The 11,033-nt window shown below is 39.6% G+C and overlaps 1 protein-coding gene across 2 annotated transcripts in view; it reads right to left on the bottom strand.

The window, feature by feature from the left end:
* Nucleotides 1–1,335: 1,335 nt before the first annotated feature.
* Nucleotides 1,336–11,033, bottom strand: part of LOC131898675 (cytochrome P450 3A31-like) — a 40,060-nt gene continuing 30,362 nt past the window's right edge. Inside the window, exons 8-14 of one of the 2 annotated variants that reach the window (XM_059249897.1) lie at nucleotides 9,901–10,028; nucleotides 8,944–9,013; nucleotides 6,803–6,963; nucleotides 5,809–6,035; nucleotides 5,318–5,320; nucleotides 4,230–4,392; nucleotides 1,336–1,463 (exon numbers count right to left, since the gene is read on the bottom strand). In XM_059249897.1, coding sequence (XP_059105880.1) covers nucleotides 1,368–1,463; nucleotides 4,230–4,392; nucleotides 5,318–5,320; nucleotides 5,809–6,035; nucleotides 6,803–6,963; nucleotides 8,944–9,013; nucleotides 9,901–10,028 — 848 coding nt within the window. In that variant the 3' untranslated portion in view covers nucleotides 1,336–1,367. The remainder of the gene's footprint in view (nucleotides 1,464–4,229; nucleotides 4,393–5,317; nucleotides 5,321–5,808; nucleotides 6,036–6,802; nucleotides 6,964–8,943; nucleotides 9,014–9,900; nucleotides 10,029–11,033) is intronic. The other variant, XM_059249896.1, reaches the window with a different exon arrangement.

Genomic DNA, 11,033 nt, shown 5'->3' with positions numbered 1-11,033 from the left:
TATTTTAGATTTACAGTTTTGTGGAGTACAGGTTTTTGAAGTATGACCTGATGATTCTCTGGATTTCCTCAGGTTAGTTGTTATGTCTCCCTTTTCATTTCTGATTTTGCTAATTTGGATGCTCTCTCTCTGCCTTTTGGTTAGTCTGGATAAGGGCTTGTCTATCTTGTTAATTTTCTCAAAGAACCAACTCTTTGTTTCACTGATTCTTTATATTGTTCTCTTTGTTTCTATTTTATTGATTTCAGCTCTCAATTTCATTATTTCCTGGCATCTTTCCTCCTGGGTGACTTTTCTTCTTCTTGTTCTAGGGCTTTCAGGTATGCAGTTAAGTCACTAGTGTGAGACTGCTCCAACTTCTTTATGTGGGCATCTAGTGCTATGAATTTTCCAATAAAGTTTATCTGAGGATCAGAGGAAAATGCCAGTCACTAAAATAAACATAGAGGGCAGGCAGTAGTAGCCCACACCTTTAATATTATCAATTGGGAGGCACAGATCAGACTGGATTTCTATGAGTTCAAGGCTACACAAGGAACAGAGACAGGCAGGATGGCACACACCTTAAATTCCCAGCACTAACCGTAAATGTCTGAGGGTCTGTACAGAAAGACAGGCAGTGATGTAGCTGAATGGAGAGGAAATGAGATGGTAGAAGAGAAAGGCATATAGGCATGCATATACAGGAAGTAGGTCTCTTTGGTGGAGGATCTCTAAGCAAGTAAGAATGAGGCTGGCTTCTCTCTGCTCCCTCAGCTTTTCACTCCAATTTCTGGCTCCAAGTTTTTTATTAATAAGACCTATTAAGATTCATGTTATGGAAAGATCTGGGAGGAGTTAGAGGAGAGGAATCAATATGATCAAAATACATTGTATGAAACTCTCACAGAATGTAAAAATATATTTTGTTGGGTTTTTTAAAGAGATGTTAATTTATATTTTCAGTGTAACAATATTGTAGAATATTGGATCTAAAATAAAGGATACCAATTTTACAACTAGAGTTGTTACAACAGTTCACATTTTCATTAAAATTTATTGATCAAATTACAGAGACATGGTTACTCTCCAAAGAGCTTAAAGGAAATTGATGGAGACAACCAGATGTGGATCAACATGGTTCCATGAGGACCAGAGAAGGTGAATTTCTCATTCTGTCAACTGATTTAGTCATTTCCTTTACATTAGATGGTACTCTGTATTGACACTGAGAAAGCTGAATGGATGTACTGGATCCTTAACCATGCATCAAGGCCAGTCTATTAAGCCTCATCTTCATCTGGGTTTCATTCATGAAGTAAATTAAAGATTCCAGTGTTCTTACATATCACTTTCTTGAAGAAAACAGCAGAAGTCCTTGAGAAAAGTCACACTCCAGTTGAGATCGCATCCCGTGGTACAACCTTTAAAACAATAGGTTTTGCTGGTTGAAGAAGTAGTTTTTTGTCTAATTTCATAGGTATCTGCAAGAGTAGAAAAAAAATATTGAGAATCAAGGAGTGAACCAACAACAACCCCTAAAGAAATGTAAAAAACCCTCCAGGATGATGATGCTTTGCAAATACATATAAGCTTATTTAAGATCATGTGCTTTGATTACCTTATTCTCCAAGCTGTGTCAATTAGATGGTGAAGGCATGCTTCCAAATTTGGATAAGGTAAAATATTTGCTGAGACTCTACTATATACAGGGCCTGAGATGAAGTCATGTTGGTTTATGTTATTTCTGTTCTGTGCTAAGAGTAAAACAGATGAGTTTAATTTCTGTTTTGTTTTGTTTTGTTTTGTTTTTCAAAACAGGGTCTCACTCTGTATTTGTGGCTGTTCTGCAACTTACTCTGTAGACCAGACTGGACTTGAACTCACAGAGATCCAAATGCTTCTTCCTCCTGAGTGCTGATATTAAATGCATACACCACTAAGCCCAGTGAGTTTAACATATTTGAGCCTGATTCTTAGTTAATATGTCATAATGTCTTGTTTAAGTTCTGAAAAGTAATTTCTTTTGATGAAACTTGCAAGTTGAGCACTGAGAGGGTGAATTTCACCTCTGTGAACAGTCCTCAGCTCCTAGATCATATGTCACCAGTACAGTTGAGCCCATTCAGGGCAAGTCTGTAGGGGGACAGATATTTGCTTGCTTTTCCAGTATCTATTCTTGGCTTTCACAGATGGGTTGATTGAAGAATTTTGAGTCCTACAGTGTTTTAAATGATGTTTTAGGCTCATGCTACTCAGTGATGGAGGGGGAAGGCCTCCAACCGAGTAATCTTCTGGTCACAGGACAAGGGAAGAAACCAAAGTTGTCATGGAGATAGAGAATTGTCAAATTTAAAATGAGTGGAACTTGCTAGACAATCTGTCACATGACAGGTGTGCCATTGGCTCTCAAAATATAAACTTTGCTTTGTCTATCTAAATCCTTATACATGCTGATGATTTAAATGCTTTTGTGAGAAAGTACTAACATAGGTGAGGTTGTGTGTAGGTAAAGTCTTAAATCAGAAATCACAGAAAAAACACTGTCAGGCGTCTATTCATCCAGACATAAAACTAATTGACAAAGAGAAGACACATTCTAAATATACAAGTCCCATAAATTTTACCCATCCCTTTAAATGAAACAAGAACAAGTTGTTCAGGAAAATGTAAATGCTTTCTCTAAATGTACCATCTACTTCCTTTAAAATTTAAGTAATATATATGTGTTTTCCTTGATGCATAAAAAAGATGTGCATTAAATATATATACAAGTATTATCTATTAATTTTTAAGTTAGTTCAGTTTTATGGAAGAATATTATAATTGTAAGCTATACTTCAAAACATTTACCAAAGGTATACTTCAAAACATTGACCAAAGGCTTTCAATGCAGAAAGTTTTCAGAAAAAAACTTTTTGGAGATTGTGGAAGAATGATATGAGGTGATATAGAAAGGACAGGGGATGTCCTTCAATACTTGGAAAAACACAACTAAACTGGAGGCTTTAATCACAATGTATTAGCGTAGGTGAAAAAAAACAACCTGCAGTAGCCGAAAGTAAAGTATAAAGAAATGAGGAAATAAACCCAGGAGGAAGAGTCATTGGGGAATGAACAAGAACTTGAAGTATAAGAACAGAATGTGAAGGAAAGGATACATGATTTATGGAAATATGACAGCTACCTCTTTTCTGGAGCAGAGCTCCTGAAAAGTGAGGCAGAACCATCAAGATGCCTCATAAGTTTGAAGTTCATCATAACCAGCAAACTTTTCAAGATTTTTTATTCTTATTTTGTGTATAGGAGTGTGTTTCCTATACATGTGCATATACCACATGTGGAAGTCTCAAGAAAAGCCAGAGAAGGACATCAGAGGCCCTGGAACTGGAGTTACAAATGGTTGTGAGTCGCCATGTGAGTGCTGGGAACTGAACTCAGGTCATTTGTAAAAGTAGCTACTGCTCTTAACGACTAAGTCATCACTTGAGTCCCAGCAATTGTATTTTAAAATAATGACACTCAACTTGGCATCACTTGGGAAGTCAGAGATGAACTTTTAGGCCATGTGGGTAAATTACTTTAGAGTTTCAGAAATAAGCATGTATCATGAATTTCCACTTTTGTTTTTATACAGGATGTCATGTAGGCCATGCTGGCTTCAAATTCACTAAGTGGCCGTGGATCACTTGAATTTCTGACCCTCTTGCCTCCACCTCCTGAGTTCAGGGACTCCAGGTATGTATCACCACTGCCACTTCATGCTGTCATGAGGATTGGAACCAGAGCTTTGTGCATGATAGGTAAGCACTTTTCCAAATGACAAACATCCCTAACCCCATATATGAGTTGTTAATGTACAGCTAGTGGTTGATAAGACTGTCAGTGGGGGGCTTCTGTGAATTCTGGAAGAAGAGCACATCACTCAATAAACATGAAGACATGATCAGTGCACCTCTTGATGGCATGTGACATATCCAATCTCCAATGGACATGACTGGAACTTCAAATATAATGCACGTAATCCTTTCACACTGGCCTGCACTAACTCTTCATAATGCTACAGTTGTGCTCTATATTGACCCAGAATCAAAAGCACCTCACCTCTTGCATAGATAAAAATAACTCATTTGGACATAAAGCAAATTACCAAACCTCAAACAAGCAGATTCGTTTTGACAAAAAGAACCTTCAATTGAAAAAAACTGTCTCACACAAAACATCATTTACAGAGATAGTCTTCCCCTCACCTGTGTTTCTTTACAAGGCTGGAGGGTGAAGTTCTGCAGCACTTTAGTGAGAGTAAGTTTCAAGTTCATGAGAGCAAACCTCATGCCAAGGCAGTTCCTGGGTCCATTACCGAAGGGCAGGTATACATAAGGATTGATGCTGCCCTTGTTCTCCTTGCTGAACCTGGAGACACAGAGTAATGATAAGTCAACAAAAGGCAGAAGCATAAGAGCTACATACATGTGTTTGTCTTTAGACATCTAACTGGTAACATACAGGTAGTTTGGGAAAGGTTCATTGAACTTTTGCTTCCAGGTATTCGGCTGTGAGAAATTGTACACTAAAGGTCCTTTCCATCTCCCTTGCCCTGTAAGAGTTTCCTGATGGTAGATAAGACAACTGCTGTTTGAAAGAAAATTTATCCTCTGTGTCCACTAGTGTAATTATGGTGTTATGGGATAGGGGTAACCAACCACTGTCTGGTTAGGTTGCAGTTCCAATTTACAAAGGAAATTAATGCCTGGTACTGCAAATCTGGACAAAATCTAATGGCTATGGAGGTCATAGGCTCTAAGGTGAATATAGTACTGTTGTTTTGCTAAGTGGACATGGTATCAAACTGTCTTCCAAATATTTATGTTTATATACAAAAATTAGTGCTGCTCTCAGCCTTGATCAGAGAAGCTTCTGGTTGCTGTGGGAGACAGTTAACGCTGAGACTCATAACTGGTCAAAATGCTGAAAAACAGTGATGGTGGAGTGCTCAGCACTTAATGGGACATCAATATCATTCCCAACAAGGCTCAGAGAACATCTCAAAAGAGGGGGCAGAATAACATAAGAGCAAGGGAATGAAAGGGGTGCTGTGAAACAGCACCATCTGGACAGGACACAGCCATTTTACTCTCGCACACTCAGGAGCTGGGGTTGCCTATACAAGACTGGACCCATGTTGATACACTCTGTCATGGATGGGGGAGGGAGATCATGAGGTGCCGCCTCCCTAAAGAGCTATTGACAATTAACCATTTCTGGGGTAGGGGGAACTTTCTCTTCAATGATGTAGCTATTGGTGAGTTGTTCATTCTCCAGTAAATAATTCCTATACCTGCTACGCTTGTGCAAGCAACCCTAATTAAACTCAGGAGCCACAAGAAAACAGGAAGACATGAAAACAGGAGGAAGTCTTGATGAGTACAAGTAGAGATTCAACACTGTAGGAGAGAGAAGAGACAGGGTAATGTGAGAAAAAAAGGGGATAGATCTCTAAACTCTAAAAGTCCATTCAGGATAATATTGACTTCATCTCTGAAAAGCATGTGCCAGTTAGACTGAAGGAAAATGGGCTCCTGCCTCACACTTAAGTTGGTCATTTGCTACTTGAGGTAAAAGAAGAAAAACACTCTGTACTTAAATTCTCATATTTTCTTCCCTGTCTCTCTTCCCCTCTCCTCTGTTTCCTTCCTTTTCTCTGCCATTCTCATCACAGAATGCAAATGGATGCAAAATCACATTTAGATCATCTTCCCATAAGAGACATCATAGCATATACAGGCAAACATGGTTCAGGGTGGATTCACACTCTGGGGATTCTGGTACCTTTCAGGGCGAAATTCCTCAGGCTCTGGCCAGTACTCTGGGTCACGGTGAAGAGCATAAATTGGTACCGTCACTAAGGACCCTTTGGGAATAAACACACCATCAATTTCAACGTCTTGTTTACAGGCCTGAAAAATTCTGTTAGCAACTGCGTATAATCTGAGGGTTTCATTCAACACCATGTCGAGGTACTCCATCTCCATCAGTTCATCATAGTTGGGAGATGCCTGGAAAGAAAGAAAAAAATATGTGCTGGGATATTACATTAACTTTCAATAGGTCTGAATTGTACTGTTGAGTTCTCAGTAGCTCCAAAGCTGAACTCAGCATTGAAAAGGTCCTAGGCAATTACAAAACATTTTATAAGGTTTTTAAATTATTTTATTTTATGTGTTTAGATGTTTTGCCCACATATGTGTTTTGTGTATCACATGAGTGCAGTGCCCACACAAGTCAAAAGAGGGTGTCAGATCCCTTGTAACTGGCATTACAGATGGCTGAGAACTGCAATTTGGGGTTGGGAATCAAACCTGGATGGAACTCCTAATAGAGAAGCTAGTGCTCTTAATCATTGAGCCATCTATCCAGCCCTTTACGAAGTGGTTAGAATAACTATCACTTGGGGCTTAAAGATGTCTCAATTTGTGAAGTGTCTACTATGCAAGCCTGAGTCAGATACACATCATTCATAAAGTCAGACACAGTTGCACCCATCTATAATCCCAGCAGTGGGGTGGGGGACACAGAGTAAATGCATGTCTGGTGATCATTGGGCAGACTACCTAACAAATTAATGTGCTCCAGATTCAGTGAGAAAGCCTGTCTTAAAACATAGTGGAGAGTTATTTAGAAAACACCTAGTGTAGATCTAGGATACACACACAGACACACACACACACACACACACACACACACACACACACACATACACACACACACCACTGAGGGTGATCGGTGTCTCCTTTTCCTCCTCCTCCAAGCACCATCCATTCACCTTATTGGGCAGAGTCTTATCGATCTCCTCCTGCAGTTTCTTCTGGATATCAGGGTGAGTGGCCAGTGAATACAGGGCAAAGACAATGGTGTTGCTGGTGGTTTCGTAGCCACCCAAAATAAAGACGATTGACTGGACTACGATCTCCATGTCAGACAGAGCTGAAAGTAAGAAAATATTTCAGGAAAACAGGTCAGGGAGGACCATTACAGAAGAGATGAGGAGAAAATCAAATGAGGCTCCTGTTTCCCTAGAGATGAAAATGGAGTAGCCGTTCAGTCTCCCTGGGACTGTTGTCACTCTCACATCCATGTGACACAGACAGAGAAGGGGAAGACTGTTTCAGCCAGGATGTCCCTGGTTTATGCTCTGGTCCTCATCATCATCAGTGGGCAACTTCAAGACATGTAATTTATTCTGTTTAACGATTTGCCTTTATTTTTATTTATGTATATTTGTGTCTGTCTAGAAGGGTGCCATTTGTATGTGGGGGGTGCCTATGGAGTCCAGAGGAGGGCATCTGATCCCCTAGACATGGAGATTTAGAAACTTTTGAGCTTTCAGAGGTAGTTCTGGGAACTGAACTCCAGTCTTCTGCTAGAGCTTAAGTTTTTTTTTTTAATGTGTGTGTGTGTGTGTGTGTGTGTGTGTGTGTGTGTGTGTGCTCGCACATGGCACATGTGTACAAGCGCCCATGGAGGGCAAAGATGGCATTGGAGCCCATAGAGCTGGAGTTACAGGCAGTTGTAAACATTTTTTTATGAGTGTTGTGATTCTGTTGTTGGCAATTATTTTCTTCCAATTAGTTTAAGTATTGCTACTAAACTGAAACTGGACTATAAACCCACAATCAGTTTTAATTAATTTTCAAAATTAATATCTATTTAGCAATCAAAATTGACACAGAAGGGCTAAGGACATTAAGCTCAGTACATGGAGAGTTTGCCTAGCATGCTTGAAGCCATGGGTTCAATCCTCAGGACCGTATAAACTAGGCATGGAGGCATAGATATTAAAAGGTAGTTCTTAGACACTCCATGAATGTGAGGTCAACTTGGGCTATATGAGATCCAACCTCAAAGGATGAGGAGGTATACAAGATTTTGAAGTTATCTGATCACATGAAAGGGTTTCAAGTGAACAAACTGGAGAGAATTTGAAACACAAAATATATGATGACTTTAAAAAGCAAACATCAGAACCTAGAATATCATATTGTTGTATATAAGCAATTGTATGTACTAAAAATAAGATACAAGAACGGAAGAATCCCTTTACATTAGCTACTGATGCACACATGTAGATTAAAGTCTGAAAATTAGCAACCATGATAGTAATAATGGTTTTAAATTAAAATATGATCATAGCTGTGAGGCTCTAGAGATATCTCAATGGATAAGAACATTTGCTGCACAAGCGTGAAGACCTGAGTTTGACTCCTCAGTCGCCATGTAAAAAGGCAAGTATGGTAACACACACCTGTAACACCAACTCTGTGGGTCATAGGGACCTTCTGACTGCCAACCACCTCCAGGTCTAATAGGAGACACTGTGTGGAGGAAATAGGGCAGAGAGTGGTTGAGGAAGACACTTGGTACCTTCCTCTGGCATTCACACAGGCATGGGGTGTACACATGTGCACACACATGTATATGCTACCTGAAGAAGATAAAAATCTAAAAGTGATTTTTAAGTGTGTAAAAAAATGAAGAGAACCAGGGTGTTTGTACAAAGAGGCCTCTTATTCAATACACAAAGAAACGTAAATCGTTAGCACAGATTAAGGTAGAGAACACATGTACAGCAGGGCTCCAAGAAAACACCAGCACAGTTTGGGTGCATGCCTCCTGACTGGATGTTTGGAATCAGATGTCTAGGCAGAGTTCCCAGTCAGTGTGCTGGGAAAGACCTAGGTAACACACAGAGACCACTGAAGACTTCCATCATGGCTACCCTTTACAATTGGAACAAACCTGTGCCCCTGTGCTTCTAGAATATTCCCTGGAGACAATAGCCATGTCCTTCTGTCATCAACACTGCAGAGGTATTCTTCTGCTAGAAAACCTTCCCACACATTTTCTGAGCAATCTGACCACTGCCTGAGAGCTTCCTTGTCCATAGACCAGAGAGTCCTTGTTTACCTTTATGAGACTCTTTGTCTTTGCAATTTTTACGCATGTTCATCATCAGCTGAAGAAAATCCACTCGGTGCTAGAAGCAGAAAGAGAAGTTGCAAAAACAGAAGGTCAATGGTGAGGTCAGAGGTCAGAGGTGGATCAGCCGTGCAGAAGCTTTGATTACTCAAGTTAGTGTTGCTAGAGTCATCATAGAACAAAAGTGCCAGTGGCTAAACCAGGAAGCCATCAAGCTAACACATCAACCACATTTACAATAAATTACAAGAGTTATAATTTTAAACAATAATTTTCATTGTTGAGAATGTTTTTGAAGAAGATAATAATAGTATTTCCCCCCTTTTTAATCATTTTTAGGTATTATAGAATTTCATGCATGTATACAATGAGATATGCTTGTATCCACCCCACCATTTCCTCCATTCGATCCCTTCTCTATCCCTTATAACATTTCTTCCTCAAACTTCATGACCTTTTCTTTTTTAATAACCCATTGAGTCCAGCTGGTGCTGCCCACATGTGTCTGGCTGTGGGGCCATCCACTGGTGCAGGGGAAACCTACTGGTGGCCACACCCTCCTTCTGCAGCCATCAACTACCAATAGTTCTTCAGTGAGGGGTGAGGGTTCGAGAGGTCCTCTCTCATCTATGCTGGAGATTTGGTGGTCTTGGTCTTGTGTAGGTATTGTGCCTTGCCATTTTTTAAAATTTCAGTCCTTATGTAAGACATCTTGTTTTCTTTGCTATTGCTAAGGGTTAGTTCTTATCTTATTTTCAATCAATTTTTCAAAACTCTAACTTATTCCCCCCCCAGAAATGTTATTATTCTCTCTGTCTGTTTCTCTCTCAATCTAGCCTTCTCTATCTACCTTTAGTGATAGGTGAAGGGAAGTACACAGCTCACATGTTCACAGCCCAACACATTATTAAACCATGGACCTCTAAGGGGACTACCGCTTTTTACCTTCTGGTTAGAATACAGGCGATTTTCCTTCATTCTGTCCACAAATTTTTTGAAAAATGCTATTGAATCATTGGGGAATATAGAGACATTTAACTTCTCATACATTGGGGTGAGGAATGGAAAGAGTACTGGAAAGGATAGATAAAAAATAAAGTTTTAGTAGAAATGCAAGTTTCATTTAGAGAAGTCATGAAGCAATCTAAAGAATAAGTCACCAAGTCTCAGCCAGAAGCCATTCTCTCTGTGACCTTGCTCACACTGGGTCACCACCATAATGCTCCTTCTGTATTACAAGGTCTGGACAGAAGGCTCAGTGCTTAGCACTGATTGCTCTTGCAGAAGACACAGGTTTGATTCCCATTATGAACATGGCTGCACCTAACCATCTGTAACTCCAGTTCCAGGGGATTCAATGCCTTCTCATGGCCTTAGCAGGCAATTCATTCATATGGGAGGCATATGTGCAGGTAAAAAACCAATACACATGAAATAAAAATAACTTTCAAAAATTTTAAAGTAATTCAGCTATGTAAGAGAGATGATCAAAAAGGCAGACATTAAAATATTTAACTTTGTTTTTTAATTGCATTAGGACTAGGGAAATGCTGATCAAAACCACAGGGCCAGCCCACAGCATATCCACTAAGTGGCAATGATCAAAGTTATGGAGAGACAAGCATTGCAGAGCATGGAGAGCCTTGAACTCTCCTGTTGTTCTAGAAGACATAGAAAACACTGTGGCTGCTGTGGAAAACGTATGCTCACTTGTTTAATATGTTAAAAATAGAGTTACTTCTTGACTCAGCAATTGTGATTCTGAATGTATACCCCCAAAACATAAAATCAAATATTTTAACATAATCTTGTATGCAAATGCCCCTAGCAGCAAAATTCATTGCAAACATATAAAACCAACCTCAATGTCTATCAACAGATATGGAATACTACTCATTCATAGACACAAGAGAGAGTGATACTTGCTTCCTTTAATTGTGTGCTAAATGACAGGGACCTGTCACAGAAACCACATAGATTATGATCCCATTGATGTAAAAAACCCAGAATATGTAAAGATACAGAAAGTGTATTGGTGGTGGCTTATGTCAAGGCTGCTTGAAGGATGATGGTGCAAA

The sequence above is a fragment of the Peromyscus eremicus genome, chromosome 23 (assembly GCF_949786415.1).
Source record: "Peromyscus eremicus chromosome 23, PerEre_H2_v1, whole genome shotgun sequence".
Taxonomy (NCBI): Eukaryota; Metazoa; Chordata; class Mammalia; order Rodentia; family Cricetidae; genus Peromyscus; species Peromyscus eremicus.
This window is presented reverse-complemented; position numbering and strand designations above follow the sequence as displayed.